The 20,763-nt window shown below is 59.3% G+C and overlaps 1 protein-coding gene across 1 annotated transcript in view; it reads right to left on the bottom strand.

The window, feature by feature from the left end:
- The window catches only part of SCUBE1 (signal peptide, CUB domain and EGF like domain containing 1), a 137,222-nt gene that overhangs the window by 45,781 nt on the left and 70,678 nt on the right, over positions 1-20,763 (bottom strand). The window contains exons 5-6 of the mRNA XM_007453933.1: positions 19,990-20,115; positions 15,281-15,397 (exon numbers count right to left, since the gene is read on the bottom strand). Of these exons, the coding sequence (XP_007453995.1) occupies positions 15,281-15,397; positions 19,990-20,115 (243 nt within the window). The remainder of the gene's footprint in view (positions 1-15,280; positions 15,398-19,989; positions 20,116-20,763) is intronic.

The raw sequence follows: 20,763 nt of genomic DNA, 5'->3' as shown, positions 1-20,763 counted from the left end.
GGGGAGGGGAGCGGTGGCAGGGGCAGCCACTCAGCAGGACCTGCCGTGCAGCCCGGCAGCAGGACGCCCCTTGAGTTGGCGCTGGGTGCTTGCACCACCCTAGGTCTGGGGCCAGGTCCGGCCTGAAGGACAGTCTCAGTCACAGTGTAGTGGCTGACACAGGAGCTACAGGGGCAGAAAACACTGCTCGGAATGCTGGCCCCGCAAGCTCGGGCAAGTCCCTTCACGTCTCAGAGCCTGAGCTTCTGGCTGCATGTTGTGGAGATGTAACATCTGCCACCTGGTCTTTGCAAGGCCCAGACAAGGTGCGCATGTGACGGTGCTCGGTGAACTGTCATAGTGGTGACCGCACGCTCACTCCCGGTGCCACCCTTAGAACCTCCGCCTGTGGAGCCTCAGTACCTAAAGTCAGCTGCTGATTCACCTGACCCCTGCTCTGCGATGGGAAGACGTGCCTCACACCCAGTCCCTGGTCTCTGGAGGTCTCAGCCTAGCGGGGCAGCGGATGGTTCCCTCCTCTGTCCAACCAACAGTCTGGGATCGACTCCTTTGGTGCTGGGTGGCCATGAGAGAGGAGCTGGAGATGAACCCGACACCGACCCAGGCCTCAGGGGTTAGTGGTTTATCCCCGGGCTCACCCCCAGCGCTCAGCCCACCTGCCCCGAGCAGGGTGGCTGCCATGGCCCAGCCTCCCGCCTTTGTCACGACTCAGGAGGCCCCTCCCGAGCTCTCCTGGCCCCACCCCGGCTCCCCCAGGCCCTGGGCTTGCATCTGGGCGGTGGTCTCCCCCAGTGACTACTCACTCTCCAGGTGACCCCAGTGCCCAGCACCCAGTGCAGGACCGGCACGGCGAGGGGCCTGATTTCTGCTGAATCAGCAGATGAAAGAACAGGACTCTGGAGGCCCCGTGAAGAATGAGAGGATGCGAGGTGACCGAGCCCCTGTTCCCTGCCGGGCCTGGTGGGGGATGGTGTCGGAGATGAACCCGACAGCACAGGGGACCATGAGTCTACCAGCAGCAGCCACAGTCACGGGCACTGGAAGGTGACGTTGAGGTGGAGGTGGGCTGGACTGAAGGGCGAGAGGGTGGGAGCTCAGGCCTCGGAGACCGTCTGCAAATAGCACGACACGCTGACCACAGGGCGCCTGCGGTGAGCCGCCTGCGGTGAGCCACCTGCGGTAAGCCGCCTGCGGTGAGCCGCCTGCGGTGAGACATGGGTCCAGAGGCCCAAGTGCCACACTCAGCTCCCGACAAGCTGTGGGACTTTGGGCAAAGGGTCTTCCACCTGAAGCTTGTCGACCGTGCAGGTTTCTGGCCCCGCCCCCAGAGGCTCTGAGCGGTGGGCCAGGTGTGGGCGCAGCGACCTACAGAGACCCCGCGAGCCCAAGGTCTGCCCTGCCCCTTGATGGCGTCACCCTGGTGGCAGGAGTAGCCCGAAGCCCCTGCCGAGATCTATCAGACCTCAGTAGGGGCCGGTCCACCTGCCTTTCTGCCGCCAAGATCACCTGGAGCCTGCTGCGAAGAGGGGTCGGCTACCGGCTCTCCTGGCCCAACCATGGACTCCCTGACCTCTGACCCTTTCCCCTCAGTTGATTCCTGAGCCTTCTAGGATTCCCATCACTTTGGGATAAAGGCCACGCTCCCTGGCAAGGCCCTTACACAGTGGCCCTGGTCTCCCCGGCTGCCCAGTCTCTACATGCTGGCCCCCTGACCTCTGGATCACCCTGTAGCCCGTCATGAGCACTGCCCGCAGGCTTGAGTCCCTCACCGAGCCCCACAGTGAGGTCCATCTTCCTCAGGGGGTCCCTCTGGAAAGTGAGGAGAGTCAGGCCGACAAAAGTGGCTTCCCCGGCCACCCGGCCAGCCTGCCGCGTGCCCGCGCCCTGCTCCCATCCACCCTGCCTCTGCGTCCCCGCCTCTCCACGTCTGCCCAGAAGCCCCTGCTCCACCTTGGTCGCGTCCGCTCCTGAGCACCACCTGCAGGGGGCGCTCTAACCCATGGTGCTGGACAAAGCCACCCCAGAGCGCCTGGGCCTCTGGGTGGAGCTGGGCCCTGGGGTGCAGGCTGGTGGCCGCTGGGATGGTGACAGTGCGTGTGGTGGCCCTGGGCGGAGGAGGTGGCTGGGGGCAGGTGGTCGTGGAGGCCAGGACTGCAGCCCGACGAGCAGGGGGCTCCCAAGCCTTAGCGTGAGGGCAAGTAGGAAAAGAGGCCTCGCCAGGCCCCACCTGGAGCCCCGCCCTCCGCCTGAGGCCACTTCATCTCACAGTCCTCGAGGGGCTGGCCTGGCCTTGGAGCACGCGGCCCGGTGACTGTGAGTTCCCCTCGGCTCTGTGCTGACTGCAGCCCGGCCATGAGGAGGTAACAGGCCAGTGGGTCCACGCCAGCCCTCGGGGCTCCGCCTGCCGGGGAACTGGGCCCTGCGCAGGGCCGCTCGCTGTCCGGAGAGCTGTCTCCTGCAGACACCAGGGAGCTTGGGATTTCAGGGCAAGGCCTTGTCACGGGCCTGCCCGGTGAGGGCTGTTTTCACACTAGTGCTCGGAGAGCAGAACCTCCCGGACCTGAGGACGGTGCCCTGTGGTCTGCGGTGAGAGCTGCAGGGGAGAGGTGAGCTGACCCTGGGGGGGAGGTTTCTTTGTATGCTCTGGGGGAATCTCGAATGGCCCAGAGGGACACGGAGGTTTTATACTGAAGCAGGCGGCAGAGCAGGGCCCCGGCAGCAAGCCTCATCCCCGGCCTCTGTCTCTTGTCTTTACTCTGACACTTAAGTGGAGGGGTGCTGAGGGCAGACAGGGGGGCTGCAGGCAGCCTCTCCCGTGAGGCCATCCTCAGGAGCACGGGCACAGCATCACATACCCGTTCCACAGGAGGTGCAGGAGGCTTGGTGGGCAGAAGCAGCCTGAGAAAGGTCACCTGGCCGGTGACCTTTCCTTGGTGCTACGCCACCCCTCGAGCGGTGTGTGAGTGGGGAGGTTTGGGTGTTAGACCCTTCTCCCCAGAACACCCACCAACAGCTGCCAACACTCTCCGAGCTCTTAGCGCCAGCCCTGGGCAAAGTGCGGGGAGACAGGCCCGTCACCAGCCCCCCTGCCCTGGAGGGAGTGCGCTGCGCTGCGGGGGTAGGGCAGGATGGTGTGGAGCTGGGCCAGCCACTCACCTCCCTGGGCCTCAGTTTCCTCATCCGAAACACTGAATGACACCCTTGCAGGTCCTGGGAACACTGAATATGTCTAGGCACACAAACACTTAGCCCCAAGGCTGCTCAACAGAGGGGAAGCCTCGTTCCAGGTTCCTGATGGCTGCCCCAGGGACACGGGACAGGGGGAAGGACAGGTGAGATGACAGCCTGGGGCGGAGGAAGACAGGACCCAGCCCCCGTGCACAAAGCTCCCTGCTTCCGGGTGGGGCCTGCAGCCCTGGTGAATGCCCCCCACGCCTCCCCACCCCGTGACTTCTTGGGGCCAGGGCCGGGGGCAGGGTAGAGCGAAGCTGGCCCTTGGGGTCTGCATCTGCCCTTTCTTTCCACAGTTCCAGTCTGTGAGCTGGGCGGGCCTCCTGGATGGGTCCAGATTCTGGGTACCTGGCTGGCCTCTGAGAGGTGCTTATTCACCCTTCTCGTTCTCCAGGTCCCCCTTCTGACTGCATCAGCCCACCTACGACCTGACCAAGGTCAGGCAGGCCCTGGGCTTCCCGCCTCACTGCCTGGGCCTCGCCATCTCGAGGCTGTATTCCTTGCTGGCAGTAAAATGCTAACGGCCAGGGGAAGAACGGGATGTGACCGAGCACCTGGCGCGTGCCACACACACGGCCAGGTGCCGCATGCCAAGGGTCTCACCAGCCTGCTTCAGAGTAGGGACTACAGCCCTCTTTGTGCAAAAGAGAAAGCCGAGGCTCAGAGACGTAAGTGCGGTGATGGGGGCGCAGAGCCCAGGTCTGGCTCCAGAGCCTGAGCCAGGAGCACAAACCAGAAAGAGGAGTCACGGTTAGCGCAACTCCCATCAAGTGTCCCTGCTCTGAGGACAAACACACAGTTCTTAAAAGAAAGATACAGCCTGGCTGAGCAACCCCAAACCACCCCAACTTCCTTGGGACAGACCAGGAAATCCCGCCACGGAAAGCCCTGAGCTCTGGCTACGCGTTGGTCAACAGTCAGCGGCCGCCACCTGGCCTGCCCTTGGCTGGAGCCAGCTAGAGACACCCACATGGAGGCAAGCGTGGGCTTGAGGGGCAGGCCCTACCCAGGTGGGTGGGACGGGAACCAGTGGGCAGGGGTACCGAGGCGCTTGGTCATTGTCATCTGTTTCTATACTCTGGGGCTCCTCTGAAAACTGTACTGAGAAAAAAAGAGGTGCCTTGGCCTCTTTGGGGTGCCTTCCATTCGTGGCCCTGGTGGACAATCAATATTACCACTCCAGGGCCCCCCTGAGTGTGGCTGGGCAGGGGAGCCACGCTGACCAGCAAAAACATCAGGAAGTGGGCATGGGGAGGGGCGATCAGGCAGCCAGGGACACTGAGGTATATCCCTGAAGGGACTGGGGACCCACGTGGACCAAATCCTCAATGAAAGAGTTAAAGCAGGACAGAGGAGAGGGGACCGGCGGACGGGGTGGGGTGGCTGGGGAACACGGTCTCGTAGATGAGTCAGGCCTGGAAGGAGTGCTTAGGGCTCAGGTGTGTCCCAGCCCACGCTTCCCGGTAGGTGCGCTCTGAGCCCACTGCCCACACAGCTGCAGGGACCCCCTCCACCTGCAGTCCCACCTCACAGAAGCCGCCCTCAGGGTCTCGGGGAGGGCGTGCCCACACCCACCCCTCCCGGGACCCTGCCCTTGCCCCACTCTCATTTCTGGGGGCTGGGAAAGTGGCATTCAGAAGCGTGCTGTATGTCAGCTGCCTGTGGAGGTGAAGTCTCCCACGGCTTTCACACTTGATGAGATGAGCCTACAGACCGGCTAGAATCAGACTCAGATTTCGTCTGAGGCCCAGATGGAGGCAAAAGCTCTAAGGCCTCAGGCTCCAAAGGAAGCCAAGGACTTCTGGCTGGCTGCTCTGCGCCTTCTGAGGACAGGGGCTGGACTGCTCCCTCTAGCCACACTTGGTTCCCAGAGAGCCAGGGCCCAGGTGCCAGGATCCCTGGTTCTGCCAAACTCACAGGGGGGCTGTGGGTGAGCCCCATCCTCTCTGAGCCTCGGTCCCCCCACCCGGGGCCAGCCAGTGCCCTGCCTCCCCTCCTTTTCTCTGATAAGCCCTGCCTGGCACCCTCCCTCTCCCCCACGTTCGACCCCCCGACACAGCTAAGTCATCAGGTCCCACCTCCTTCCACCAGCCCATGGTGCGTGTGTGAGAGAGAGAGAGACTGAGGACGTGTGCGTGACTAAACTGAGGACAGGAGCTCAGAGCCTCAGCCGGGGACCCCAGCTGACCAGAGACCAGCCGCACCGTGGGATCAGTTCAGTGACAGGGGGGAAGTCTGACCACCCCGGTTCTTGCGGAACACGAGCTCAGTGCCTGGGCTCAGCCCTGTTAGCAGGGAGGCTGTGCCTGGAGGGGAAGGGGCCTTCCCCGGGCCGCAAGGTTCACGCGCCCTCTCCCTCCAGCTGGCCTTCATCTTGAGCCCCAGAGAGCCAGGGCCCAGGTGCCAGGATCCCTGGTTCTGCCAAACTCACAGGGGGGCTGTGGGTGAGCCCCATCCTCTCTGAGCCTCGGTCCCCCCACCCGGGGCCAGCCAGTGCCCTGCCTCCCCTCCTTTTCTCTGATAAGCCCTGCCTGGCACCCTCCCTCTCCCCCACGTTCGACCCCCCGACACAGCTAAGTCATCAGGTCCCACCTCCTTCCACCAGCCCATGGTGCGTGTGTGAGAGAGAGAGAGACTGAGGACGTGTGCGTGACTAAACTGAGGACAGGAGCTCAGAGCCTCAGCCGGGGACCCCAGCTGACCAGAGACCAGCCGCACCGTGGGATCAGTTCAGTGACAGGGGTGAAGTCTGACCACCCCGGTTCTTGCGGAACACGAGCTCAGTGCCTGGGCTCAGCCCTGTTAGCAGGGAGGCTGTGCCTGGAGGGGAAGGGGCCTTCCCCGGGCCGCAAGGTTCACGCGCCCTCTCCCTCCAGCTGGCCCTCCTGCTGAGCCTGACCTGGGGAATTGCCCTGTGTTGTCACCCCCCTTGCCTCAGATCTACCCTTCCCATTGCCAGGCTCATCCAGGCTCTAGGCCCCGCCCTTTCTCTCCTCGCCAGACACCTGCCTGCGTGAAGAGTGAGCAGTGAGGCCCTACTCATCCCTGGGCACCTCCTCCAGGAAGCCTTCGTTCCTGCTCCGAGCCAACCAGCTTTTCCTGAGCTCCTGCTCTGCGCAAGGCCCTGCACTGTGTCCCCAGGGGCCATCAGAGCTGGCACAAACTTGACCTCTGCCCCTAGTCAGGGGGTCCCAGACTTGTGACAAAACAGGGCGCTGGTGGACGAGGGGAGAGCAGTTGGGATGGGGGTGGCAGGGAAGGTCCAGTTAGGTTTGGATAAACCTTTGCCAGGTAGAACTATGAAAGATGGCACCTGGGTATAGGGTGGCAGGTGACACGACTCACTGATGCAGGAAGCCTGGGACAGGCTGCGTGTACGGGGCCTGAGGGACAGGTGGAGGGTGTCTTCCAGGCGGTGACTGAATGTGCGGGTCTGGAATTAGGGGTTGGACGAGGTGGCCTGGGACACAGGTTGGTGAAATTAGGAGACACCCAGGGACCCTAGAGTTGGTGGCTGCAGAAAAGAAGTGGTGGGCGGGTGACCCCTGAGTGGACAGAGTAGCCGGGAGCTGGGGAGGAGTGTGAGTGTCAAGAGAAGTGACCCCTCAGGGTGGCTGTGTGGTTATATGAGGCTGGGGACAGCATGGGGTTTAGTCTGTGCCGCACAAACGCCAGCCATTGTTACTGTCATTGCCGCACTCTGCCTGTCTCCCCTTGCCTTCCAGGTCTCCAGCCCCTCTGGCCCCCATCCTGGAACTCTCTCAACAGCTCCCTTACCGAGTGCTGTCTTATGTGTGTGCCAGGTCCCAGCCATCCTTCCTGTCCCATCCTTCCGCTTACACCCCCGTCTTCTGAGGCCAGCCAGGGAACGTATGATGGCTTTGTACCCATTCAATGGAAGGGGAACCTGGGCTCCCTGCCCAGAGGTGCAGAGGGGCAGGGAGGTGGGGAGGTGCCAGCCGTGGGAGTGCAGGGAGAGGAGTTCCTAGCTACCTTTCTGTGCCTCAGTTTCTTCACCAGTAAAATGGGAATTACTTTAGCACCAACCCTCTAGGTGGCTGGGAGGTGGGACTGGGGACAATCCAAGACCCAGAGGGAGCTGGGACTAGAGGTTAACTATTGCTGTGGTCACTGGGCCTCGAGCACGGGAACCTGTGCTTTCCTGGGCTTGGGGGCACCCTTCAAACGGGCTGGCTGTGAATCTGCTTTAAGGAGGGACGATTCCACCTGGAATGGATGCTGAGCCTCAGGCCTGCTCTTCTCCTGACTTAGGGCCCTGCACTTGGGAGTGAGTCCACAGGCCTTGAACCCCGGCCCAGACTACTGCTCACTGATGGCGTGGCCTGGGCTGTGTCTCTTCCCTTTTCAGGGCCTCGCTTCTTTGTCTGTAAAGTGGGGACAGCTGCCTCTCAGGGCTGTGGGGAGACACTGGCGGTGCTGACTGGAAATCAGAGGGAGTGACCCAAAGTGTACTGACCGCCTTGGGGAGCAGTGGGCGCTGGGGAGACTGCAGGGGCCGCCGGAAGCCCACCGAAGGGGCGGGGGCGGGGTTTCGGGCACCATCCAGCGCTCCCACACTTCTAGCCCTGTGCTGGGAGATTGGTGGTCCTGAGGAATCAAGCGAAGAGAGCAGATGTGGGCTCTGTCTCAGTGGAGCTCGCCGCAGCCAGATGACCTGGAAGGTTCTTCCCAGCCCAAGTTTGAACCATCTGTGGTCAGCAGAATAACAGCCCCCTAAAATGTCCATGTCTTAATCCCCTGTGACCCTACGTGGTAAAAAAGACTTTGCAGATGTGATTAAATTGAGGTGGTTGAGATGGGGGATTACCCTGGATTATCTGGGGGGCCCCAATGTGGTCATAAGGATCCTGAGAGGTGGAAGAGGGAGGTCAGAGAAAGAGGCGTGGTGATGGAAGTGGGGTCAGAGGTGCAGGGCTGTGGGCTTTGAAGATGGACGAAGCGGCCGCCAGTGAAGGAATGTGGGTGGTTCCTAGAGCTTTTCCAGAAAGAGCGCAGCCTGTGCTGACACCTGGGCTTTAGCCCAGTGAGCCCCAAGTCAAATTTCTGACCTACAGGAGATAATACCTTTGTGTTATTTGAAGGCACTAAGCTTGCGGTAACTGGCTAACAGCAGCAATAGGAAACTAACACAGCATCTATCCCAAGCATACTTGTGGGAACAGAGCCGATTTAAGACCTGGAGCTGACATGTCTGACTCACGGTGTCTCATCAGTCTTGCTGTAAGCGGGGTCCCAGGCGGCCTGTGGTAAACTTAGCTGGGGACTCAGATGCTTCACACAAGTCAGTTGGCCAGATAAGTGAAATTTATCCCTCCAACCCTCAAATCAGTTACATACTTGAGGCCTCTTTAAACATAACTGTACCTGTTCTTGGCCTGTGCTCAGAGACTGGGGGTAGCTGGAAGCAGCAATTACTGGGTGCAACTGAGACCCCAAGAGTGGGGCAGAGCCACCTGGCCATGAATGGCCCCAGGCCACGGTGCTGCAGAGCCCTGTCCCTTCAGGGGAGCCTCTGAGAGCCCCAGGCCAGCAGCCAGCGCCGTAATGAGGGAGGGACGCTGCCGGAGTTCAGTCAGCGCTTGGGTTAGGGTTTCAAAACCTGGAACCCCATAGCTAAAATGCTAGCGCTTGGGGAAACAAAAGCAGGCAGGTTCCCGGAAAGGAACCGAGAGGCTCAAATGTGGGTAAAGGGTCCCACACATTATGTATGAAGCTCTGATTTTTGCTTACATCCTGGTTCTTGGCTGTGTTAAGAGGTGAGACTGCTAATTAAACGACTTGCAGACATCTAAGGGACTTGTAACCTCTGCAGTCTGGGTGCAAAATATTTCTGAAATAGTTCTGGGTCAAATAGCCTATAAAAGCACATAAAACCTCAATTCTCCATCTCCATTTGGGGAAGAGATATTGGGGCGAGCAGCCTGCAGTGAGGAGGTAGGTCACTTACCCTCTCTGAGACACGGAAGGGGCTTTCACCCTGGGCCTGCAGGACAAGTCTGTTGCTGAGGTGTTGTCACCACCGAGAGTGGCGAGGATGGGTGGGTGCTCACGGAGCCTCTCTGGGCTGGCAAGAGCTGTCCTGCGCCCACTCACTTGCGGAGGGGGAAGGGAGTCCTTTCTCTCAGTCCTGTCTGACCAACCCTAAAAACCAGCTCCGGCCACACAGGAGATAATCGGCACCTCAGGGCTGGAAGACACCTGCTAGGCCATCTCAGCCACCAGGTGACTGCAGCACACGTGCCCTGCTCCGATGGAGCCGTGTACCATGAATACGACGGGTTCTGCTCACAGCAGACCATTGTGGGGCATTCGGGCCCCCAGACTTCTCTCACAACAGTCCCTTGTCTTTGATCTCCCATGCTAGCCAGTGCAGCAGTCAGGGGAGCCCAATGTCTGACCCTGCTGTGGACTCCTCAGCGTCTCGGCTTCCTCGTCTGTTCCTGGGGCACAAAACAAGCTCCTTCCCCTCTGTCTCTTCTACCCCCATCCCCCCACCCACCCCACCCCCGCCCCAGGACCTAAAACAGGGCTCAAGCGGCCCACCAGCCCCAGGATCCACTGGATGAACTGCCTGTGCTCCCTTCCACAGGCTGGCGATGCTGACCCAACTCCGTCTAGGCTGCTCTCTGCACACGGCAGCCGGGCTCTGAACGTGATGTGCCAGGTGTGCTCTGACCAGTAGGGCAGAATGGGCATGGTCACCTCCCTCATCTCCATCCCCTGCCTCTATTAATGGAGCCTGGGAGCAGCCAGGCCTCGTGGGGTCTACCATTTGGGCTTGAAGTCCAGTAGGATCCTAAGTGTGTACCGCGTGGGCTGCTCTCAGAGGGGACGGGTGCTAAGAGTTATGAGCTCTTGAGGGGGGAGCTCACCTATGCTCTAGAGAGTGCCTTTCCTGGAAGCTTCTGAGGATAGTGACCTAGTGCCAGGCGTGCAGCCTTGGCCGTCGGCCCCTGTCCCCCTGTTGTGAGAGTTGTCAGGAGACCAGAGGAGGGAGAGGTCTCTTCTGTCTGTGGGGCAGGACAGGTTCTAAGGGGGTGGGGGTGGGGACAGAGAGGTGGGAATGCAGGGGCAGCCAATCAGCGCCCATCTCCCTGGCCCTTCCTGTGCCTGGCACTGGGTCCCCCTATCCTCTCCCCCATCCCTGCCTCCCAAGCTCGGGGTGAGGGGACCTGTGTCCTCAGTGCCCCCTCCTCACCTCCCAGACCCTGCACCAGGGTCTGGCTCTGAGCCACTCTCTCTGCCAACTCTAATTAGAAAAAGCAAGTACCCACCCACCTGCTTGATGCCAACTCAGCTCAGCCCTCGTCTGCCACCATCCTCTTGCTGGGAAGGGTGCCTGGCACCTGGGGGCCCAGTTTCTGGTCCTGTCCCGCTCTGGAGCTCTGGCCTCAGGCAGCAGTGCCCACCTCTCCTGTAAGTGAGGCCTAGGGGCCTGGGTCCTCTTGGGCCTCAGAGCACCAGCAGCTCGTAGGTTCCCATCACCCGCTGCCAGCCCCCTCTTCAGAAAGTCCTTAGTACTGACTCAGCCTTTTGTGCAGGGCAGTGGACACGCCTGATTGCTGGAGCCTCTAAGCCCACCCCTTCGTGGTTTCCAGCTCTTTCCAGGCCAAGCCAGACGGCCCAAGTCAATGAGACAGCCTCGTACAGAGAACTTGCAGAGAGCGGGCTTCTAGCCTGAGCTTGTCCCTGTGTACCCAGAGTGAGTCCTCTGGCCTCTCTGGCCTGTAGCGCTCTCGTCTGAGAACAGGGCTATATCTGTCCTGCCCAGCATGGACCGGGGGTTCACAGAGCTGTCGGAGAGCCCACGGCTTCCTCACTGGGGGAGACCTCAAGCCTACTCCCCGGCACTCAAGGCCACATCCCTCCCTCAGCCCCACTCAGACCCCTCCCTAGATTCCTGGGCTCCTTTGAGGTCCCTACGAGGACCACAAAACTGAGTGACCTCTCTGGGACCTTTAGGCTCTGACCTCCACGGTCCTGTGACGCCAACACTTAAGATGGCCCGCGTGGCCATGACCTCTGGGTTAAGCTCAGCTGTGCAGGGTAACTTACGTGTGACCTTGGGCAAGCCAGGGCACCCCAGTGAGTCTCAGTTTCCTCCTCCGAGATGTGAGAAATGCACCACCTGACCTCACAGCTCCCAAGGCTGGTGTGACCTAACAGGAATGACACAAAGAAGGTCGTGACAATCCCAGGTGACCCGATAGCTGTGCTCCAGAGGCCTGGCAGCTGGTGCCACCCAGGGGCCAGCAACCCCAGAACTGGCACTGACTGAGGGCCAGCGGAACGAATGAATTGTGGAGACAGATGGCTCTTGTGTTCTGCAGACCGAGCTCAGTTGCAGAGCAGTTACTTTCTCCGTTTTCCTCACCCTGCCCGGGATCAGCCACACCAGCAGGCCTCCAGCCGCCCAGAGCGGCCCCCGGTGTTTCTGGGCAAGCTTCCCTAGAGTCTGGATCCAGCCCAGGGCAGGGCTCAGAGCGCAGCTGACATCACATGGACCCCCGAGGGGGGTGGGGGCCCGAGGGGGGGCGGGCTGGGGAAAAGTGGGCTGAGACTGCCAGCCCACTGGGCTTGGGCTGGGGTCATTCACGGACTGGGGAGCTTTGGGGCCAGAAGGGGCTGCCAGGTGACCCTGACCGGTCCTCCCCTCTCTGGGTAGCAGATTTCCCAACTATAAAGCAAGCAGGGTGGACTGGACACCGCTGAGACCCTGCTGCCCCCGCATCTAGATGTAGTTTTTTCCCCCCTGCACGTGGCTCCTCTCTGGCGAGGAGACAGATAAGGACGTGCTGCCTGAACCCCTGTTCTACACTAACACCCACTTTGCTTCTGCGTCTCAGCGTTGCTTTGCTGACCCTGGAATCCTAACTGCACGTGTGGGCATTACTGCGAGTAGAGGGGATTTACAGAGCACATCTCCTTACACGCAGAAGCCACTAGACATTGGCTCTGGATTCTTTGCTACAAACACACAGAGAAATACATGTATTCGATGAAGGGTAAAAACCTTAAAAAGGAAAAAGTGAGTTCACATCTGGAGCAGAGCCCCTCACACTCACCCACGGCACACACGATCACACACACGTGGGCACACCACACGGATAAACAGCCCCCACACATGCTCACCCCACACGCCAGCACAGCTCTCATAGTCTGACATACAAGTATGCATACAGACACCCCACACGCCAGCACATACCACACACACACACACACACACGAACAAAGGTGCAAGTACAACAAAGGAAGTGGAAGAAAAGTGTTACCCATGAGTAGCCGCCGTTTCCCCCGCTTGTCCACATCAGCTACTGACGTGGCATTGCACTGAGAGCGCTCAATTGCAGCCTCATCCTTTTCTAAAACACAAGTAAGGGACAAACACGGAGCCGGTGGTTAATGACAGCCCACTTCCCGCGGCCCAAGACAGTCAGCCTCTTGGCGTGGCGCACACAAAGCCAACACAGCACGCCGGGCCAGCGCGGCGTCCTCGCCAAGGGGCTAATCCCAGGAACCTCCAGACGGCGTGTTCAGGGCAGAGGGAAGAAGCGGCAGAGCGGGGGAGGGGGGCAGAAGAGGGTTATGACCACGAGAGGACACGGGCGGGACACAGGGCCCATCTGCAAACAGACACAGGAGGAGGCTGAGGTCAGAGCAGACAGGACCCGCGTGCGGAGGGCCGGAGAGGTGGACAGCACCCCCGCGGAGCTCGCGGAGGCCCAGGCAGCTACAGACACCCCGGCTCAGGCCGAAGAGGCAGGCCCAGGACGAGGCCCAGGACAAGGGGGGACAGGACCCGTGGGGTCCGGTGATGGATGCGCCTGGACAGCAGACGCCCTGTCTCAAGGGCGTGAAAATGTGTCAAACACTCATGCAGAATTAAGAACGAAACATACGGAGGGACAAACACGCATACACTCAACAGTGGGTCCAGCCGAATAGACACAGAGAAACCAGGGGGTCGATTTGGGCAGCGCTGGTTGCCTGCTTGTCTATGGAGGACTGGAGCGAGACACTCAAGTGCTCGACGAGAGGCTGCAAAGAGGGGCGGCCGTTTTAGGAGCGCGCACAGAGAGACAGCCGGCCGGGCGGCCGGGAGCTGCCGGCATGTTCCCCGTACAGGAGCATGTGAGGTTAGCTGGCTCGTGTTTCTTTGCTCAGTGGGAGATGTGTGGGGACACTCGCTCCCGGGGAAGCCCGGGGAGCAGTGAGCAAAGGCACATGAAAGGTTCTCTGAGCCAGCAGGGAGTAACGGCCCAGGGCCCAGGAGCTGGGTCTGGGAAAGGATTTCTAAGGAGAGGGGAGGGGAAGGGGCAGGGTGAGGGAAGCTATGTTAGACAGCAGATCCAAGCAGGGACCTTCACGTGCAGCAGACACTAAAGGATAAAAAAATAAGAGAGGATGAGCCAGGTGCACAAAGACAAGAAGTGTTAGACGAGGCTGGGCGTGTGTCTGGCCAGCAGCTGTTTGCGCTGGTCCAGGGGCTGGAGGAGGCAGCTCCACTGCAGACGCAAACGCTGTGGGAGACCCCAGCAGACGAGACAGGAAGGGGGCCGGCGGGCCGGGAGAGCCCCCGGGGTCAGTGGAGACAGGGAGAGAGGTGGGAGAGGGAGTTCTAGATGGGATCAGGCTGCAATAGAGACACTGGTCTGAGACCGGGTTCTGCTTTGATTTTTTTTTTTTTTTTTTTTTTTTTTTTTTTTTTTGGTTCTTTGGTTTGGTTTGGCTTTTGGCTCTGAAAATCATTAACGAACGTCAGTTATCAGACAAGACAGGCAATCAGGGACCATCACCAGAAAAGCAGGAGGAATGAGATAAAATGAAACCCAAAATGGCTGTCTGAGAGGAGAGACCACACAGAGGAAGGGAGAACCACGCAGGCAGCACCTGTGACGACAGCCCGGGACTGGGACGCGACCGCTGCTGCCCGGCCCGGCCCCTCCGCCCGACTCCCCGGGGGCACAAGGGAGCAGAACCACGGGGGACAGAAGGTGACAGCAGACTCCGGGCTTCACGGCTTTGCTTGCTTGCCAACCCTTTTCTGTTACTTGAAAGTCCCTCAAGAAATATCTTCTGAGTCGATAATAAAAAAACAGGGCCTTTTTACAAAAAATGAATATGATAACTGACTTGCGGGGGGTTGCTGAACTTTGCCAGTGTTGAAGAGAAAGAGGAGGGTGAACTCTGGGCACCAACTTTGAAATTCCTCTTTTTCTCAGTTAAAAAATAGGCTTAGTTTTGAGTGGGGAAAGAACTTACTAGTGATTATAACTTGAGATAATCACAAATACTCAAGCTTCCCCTTGGAACTAAGGACCAGGAGGACGGAGGTGACACAGACTGAAACTGACACTCTTGCAACAGGTGAGGTGACACCCGAGGGGTGTCAGGAGGGGGCACCCGAGAAGAAGGGGCTCTAGGTGGGAGAGGAGGCCCGGCGAGAGGCCCCATAGCTCGGGAATGGAGAGCAGTTAAAGACACCCAGACCTGACCCGGGATTCACACCAGCCCTCTCCCCTGGTGTTCTAGACAACCAAGACTGAAAGCAGTTTTCTGAGAAAACCTCTTGGTTTTCCAGATGCTGTGGGCAGCTCACACCACCAAGGAGGTGGTGATGCAGGCCGGCCGAGTCTCCGGTGTGTCTCCACGTTAGGGGAGGAAACCCCTGTGCTTCAGGAACAGAAGCTGCGCTCCAAAGGCGCACACACCACCCTCCTCCCCACAGATCACCTGCCTGGAACCACCTGCACGCGGAGGATGAGGCCCCTCAGAAAACCCGCAGTGACACAAAGCAGAGGCACTTGGTCTGGGTGGACGGGTGACCCTGGGAAGTGTTCACAGAAAGCTCCCCTTGGGGTCGCCCGCCAGCCCCATCAGTATCGTGGGGCGCTCCCTTTATTTTTCCCCCTAAGCTTCCTTCTTGGAAACCAGGATGCAGTGGGGTGTGGCCACTTTCGGGCCACACGGGCACCCCGGGGGGCAGGGCGGCGCAGAGTGTTGGTGCTTGGCAAAAGCTCTTACTCACCGATGCATGTCCGACCGTCTGAGTGCAGGGCGTACTTCTGGTGGCAGCCGCACATGGGGCCTGTGTCCGTGTCCTCACAGCTGTGCTGGCAGCCTCCGTTTCCATAGTTACAGGTTACTAGTTAGGCCCAAAGTGTACATACGTGTATGTAAACAGAATGACAACAAAAACGATTAGTTTATCGCCGTTGGTTGTTTCTTTAAGGGATGGGGGAGGAAAGTGGGGACATGAGACAGTCAGCGCAGAGGCACACATTTCCCTGGACATCAGCCCCTCTGGGGTCTTGGGTGGAATCGCTCACTCCCTAGAGGCGAACTGGGGTGGGACAGAGAATGGACTTTGGGTCGTCTGGGCTTCGAACAGAGCTGGCACACAGCTGATGCACTCAGATGGTGTTAGTTGAAGAAAGGGATAAGCTAGACAATTTTATCCTTCCTAGGTTGCAAAAGACACTTTACAATAGCCTGTCCCGATGGGGCAAATGTCTGTTAATACCAGGCATACTCTTCAAGGCGGTGGGAGGGGGCAGGCCCATGTGAGGGGTGGCGCTCATTTCCTTAGCTCTCGAAGACCTTTCTTTCTTTTGCTCACGTCTTGGGGCACGTGGAAGGATGTCCCCACGGATGCCTATTCCCTCCAAGTCCCAGCAGCCACCTCAGTCTCTATCCACTCTAAGCCCTAATCCTCCCAAGGAAATGTCCAAACAGACAGAACATATGCAAATTAATGTCATCTCAGATGCAGGTTTGAAAATGACCTTTTATTTAAACGTGTTACATAGTGCGCAGTGCCTACGGCCTGGAGGAGCTGCTGCCCTTCAGCCCAGGATCTTAAAATGTTTCACAGCATCAGCAACCCGTGTCGCTGAAAAGGGGGCTGAGCAAGCAGGAGCCCGTCTGAAGTAGGTAAAAGGAGAAATTCAAGTTGATTGAAAAGAATACACATTGTTCTCTCTTCCCAGGGTGAGGGATATCGCAAAAGGAGATCCAAGGTCTCCATGGCAGGGCTTCTTGCTGCCCCTGCTTTACTCCGCTGTAAGGTGACAGGGTGCCCGTCATTTGTATGCAAATGGTACACCGGGGCCTTGAGGACAGGGTGTCTTCCTGGAGACCTTACCCATTTGTCCAGAATTCTATCTACACTCTGAATTTATTCGAAAACCCTAAAGATGATCAGGTATGCAGAAGTAAATCTCAGACTAGCCACAGGCAGAGGGGCAGAAAATTCCCAACTGGCAGAGCCCGAATGATGTTTTATCAGGTGACCCGTGAGCAGGGCTGGGGCCAGAGGGAGGTCACTTGGTGGCAACTCCCCGGTGAAGGATTCCAGGTGTTTCAGAGCTGAGTTCTGCAGCTGCGTTTCCCAGGTACTCCTCCTTCCCCCCAGAGAACAGCACGGAGGCTCTGGGGTTTCCAGCCTGAGTGACGCTGGCCCTGCCGACCTGGCCACACGCGGTCTCCCTGCCGGGTGGGGAGGGCGCAAGAATGGTTCCCACTCACTGTCCCAGACACTGTCCTCAGCGACCAGCGGCTGGCGGGCTGCCTCTTCCACAGGGAGCTCGTGACCGTCCGAAGGAGGGACCCAGCTTCTGGGGCGACATTTCAAGGACATGCAGAGCTGTTTCAGGAAACAGCTGGGGCTTTGCCACCAAGCCCTCTGGCCCCTCTGTGTGGGAGGGTCTCTTCTCAGCATTTCTGGGTGCCCGGCAGCCTGGAGGCAGGGTCTCTCATCTCTCTGCACAGGAGGAGCCTCAGAGAAGCCAAGGTCCCAGGGGGCTGCCACTGAGCACGGATCTCAGGTGAGGGGAGAGCCCCACCTTGGGCTGAATATCACGTGCCTTTCTGGACTGAGAAAAGCCCCATTCAGGGTGGGCAGGGGTGGACCAGTGAGGGGACAGTTCTTTGCAGGCTTTGGGCTCCAGGAGATGGACGGCACCCTGCAAGTGGCTCTACGGAGGACACGGGCCTGTCTGAGGCAACCGGAGCGAGGGCCACTTTCTCGCTCCCTCTCTGCAGGCCCGCGTGCATCTCCCAGACCACACGGGCCGAGCTGTGAGCACGTAGAGAGCCTATAGCACGTACACGGAAGTAAATACTGGAGCCCTGAGCTCCAGAAAGACCCAGAGAAGGATGGCGAAAAGCTCCTCTGGCCCTGGAGTGAGTCCTGGGCTCTGGAGGGAGGAAAGTTTGGGCAGAGTCCCCTGTGGTCCTGCTCGTTCACAGCGGCTGCCTAGGCCAGGCCTCAGCCCCCGACCCAACTCCAGATCTAGAATTTCCTGGGCCTCAAGTGAGCTCAAGGGCTAGAGGGAAGTCTCAGAGCTAACTTTACGCTAATCCACGTTAACCACACGGAAGAAACCAAAGCTGACGGGGTGGACAGCCAGGGGTGCCGTCCCTCGGCAGGAGGGCTGCAGGGCAGTCACCCACTCCTGGGCTCCAGGATGGGTACTGGACTCTCCACACACCTTGTGTGCAGGGGCAGCAAGTGGCTCCACACAGCCACTGAGCAGAGAGGGTGGGACTCTACCTGCTTTACCAAAAGTTCGGGGCGCGGGCGTAGCTCTTCTCTGTCCGGGTGGGGCGGGGGAGTCTTGGCTGTGCACAGAGCTCTCCTTATCTCTGACCTCTCAGACCAGGCTGGTCCCTCAGGAGATGCTCTCTGAGCAAACCGTCCCCTTGTAGCACTTGTAGCACTCGCCCCACACGGAATCATAGGATTAGGCAGCCAGTCAGTCAGTCCCAGCCACTTCCTGGGGGCCCACAGCTCTCTCTCGGGCACCTAGTGCAGGGCTTGGCCAGGGTGGGCGTCAGCCAGGCTTGCTGACTGAAGGAATGTGCTTTCCTCCTGGCCGAGCCGGTCAACAAGCCTGCCCACGCCACATATGCTGGTCCTTGGCCTGTGTCCTGAGGAAGCTCAGATTACCCCACGGGGAGGACTGGGAAGCTGGAGTTATTCTTTCTCTGTTCTGAAGGTTGCCAGGTGGCAGGAGGTTTCTCTGCAGCTAAAGGGATCCATCTGGCGTAGAGGACAGGAGGGCCTGGGTTAGAACCGGGCATTTCCCCGTCAACAGCGTCCCTGATTGGTCCTCCCCTTGGTGACAGCGTACCTATTGATCACTGCGATCCCGCAGGAATGACTAGAAGAGGAAGGCTGGTCCGCATCTGGGACCAACCTGGGCAGGAGGAAGTGTCTTCACCTTGGGGAACAGACGAATCAGGCGTGGGGGCTGGAGCACGAGCTCCCTTGGTGACAGGGACTGTGTCTGAGGCATGTGGGTCCCCGAGATCTCGATGGCTGAGGAGGGTGGGGGAGAACTGGAAGAGTCACGATGACTAAGGACGACGGGCTGGCAAAGGCCAGCTGTCTTCTCCACAGAATGCAGAATGGAAAGAAAGCCCATTTTCTTTAGGAGAGCTGGTCAGTGTCTGTGTCCTGGTTCAGTGGCCAGCCTGGAAGTTGGACTCAGACTCCTTCATACCATTTTTCTGCAGCAGAAGGTGGGCCTGGTATGAAGTGCTTGTCTCTGGCCAGAGACGGGCAGCAGTCACACCAGCCACCCTCCACTCTTTTCAGACACACAGCAAACATCACATCAATCTGGGCATCCTGGCTGCCCGGCGAGCAGAGGCCACATCCTGCCACTCCCCACGCAGTGTTGGGAGGATGCACTGCGTTCGAAGCTTTTGAGGACTGAGTGTGTTCAGCCACCGTCTCACTTCGTTTGCTGGCTCCCATTCCTACTGGGGAGTGCCGAGTGACCAGATTAAGAGGCTGGATTATGCCTGCGTCCTGAAGGCTGACCTCCAAGCTGGTCCTGAAATGGCACCTTTGACCAGAGGCCTCATTCAATCCAGATTTCCTAGGGTATCATCGTCTATAGTGGGCCTTTCAGGGCTAGGCTACGAGCTCTGGTCTTTGATCCTGGAAATAAGCTCAGCACAGCCTGTGCTGGGACCACCCCCAGAACCAAGCTCCTTGCCTTCTTTTTTTTAAAAAATAAATTTATTTATTTATTTATTGGCTGCATTGGGTTTTCGTTGCTGAGCGTGGGCTTTTTCTAGTTGCGGTGAGTGGGGTCTACTCTTTGTTGCGGTGCGTGGGCTTCTCATTGCGGTGGCCTCTCCTGTTGCAGAGCATGGGCTCTAGAGCGCAGGCTCAGTAGTTGTGGCACGCGGGCTTAGTTGCTCTGCGGCATGTGGGATCTTCCCTGACCAGGGCTCGAACCCGTGTCCCCTACATTGGCAGGCTGATTCTCAACCACTGTGCCACCAGGGAAGTCCCCTCCTTGCCTTCTTTATACTATTCTGTTACCAAGGGCTGCCCTGGCCCACTGCGAACCCACAGTCCCTCCGTTCCTGCTGGAGAGCTCGAGCACAGGGCCAATGGGTCTCTCGGGTCGGGGGCACGGGGGAAGGAGGAGGTTACGATGAGCAGTGGCAGGGCTGTCACACAGGGCCCTGCATAAGGTCCAGCCCAGGTCTGGGGCTGTGTCACCGGTACTATGCCAGGGAAACCCCGAGCCTGGGGCTTACGGCCCCTGTCCCTCATGCCTCCCAGACCCCTCCGGTGGGGGGGCCCTGCCCTTCTCTTCCCGCCAGGGGACTGAGTGCCCTTCTCAGGCAATGTCCAGCAGACTAGACAGACCCCCCCACAAAGCAACGGCAGGAGACGCGTGGGAACGTGTGACCCCTTTGCCTCCATCTACCTACGTGTGCAGTCCTTCTGGTTGTGGGCAAGGTCAAAGCCGGGCCTGCAGTCACAAGCCACCCCGCCTTTGGGCGCCTCCCGGCAGATGTGGGCACAGCCATGGTCTTTGTTCATGCAGTTCATGCCCTCTGGGAAGAGACAGACAAGAGAGGGGTTGGGGACCAGGGAGAGAGAAAATTTCAGGCTTAGAAGAGATAACCGGCGAAATGTCACAAGCAAACGTAGTGTTCTTGGGCTGCCGTTGGCACGTGCATGGCATGCACACGGGGGGTGCACCTAGTCATCCAGATGGCGATCCCCTAGGGGGAAACTGAGGACACGGTGCCCAGGCCTTGCTCGGAGGCCGTGAATGAGCTTGCAGGACCCACGGAGGAAATGCTCCTGACCTGGGTCAGATTACAGGGCATGGGCTACAGGATGCTTCCCAGGTCAGGGGTTTAGGTGGTTTCCCCACGAAAGCAGATGTGGGTGGCATTTAAAACGATGGCGGTGCACAGCACTTTTCAGTTTGTACAGGGATGCCACAAGCCCCCGTGGGGCAGGTGAAGACTTGCATTTCAGGCTGGGCACACAGAGGAGTGCTGACAGGTCAGGGTGCCGACACGCCCCGGCCGGCCTCCAGCTGCAGTGCTTCCCAGGACCCACGGAACCCCCAGCCTCAGTGCAGAGCCCTGCAGGCCCGGGAGCCCCGAGCAGGCGTCCCTCCGCCCTCCGAGCTTATTCCGGGTCCAGGCCACACACGTCACTGTGTTCCTAACCGCAGCCTGAGATTCCTG

The sequence above is a fragment of the Lipotes vexillifer genome, unplaced genomic scaffold (genome assembly GCF_000442215.2).
Source record: "Lipotes vexillifer unplaced genomic scaffold, Lipotes_vexillifer_v1.1 scaffold382, whole genome shotgun sequence".
NCBI classification, from domain to species: Eukaryota; Metazoa; Chordata; class Mammalia; order Artiodactyla; family Lipotidae; genus Lipotes; species Lipotes vexillifer.
This window is presented reverse-complemented; position numbering and strand designations above follow the sequence as displayed.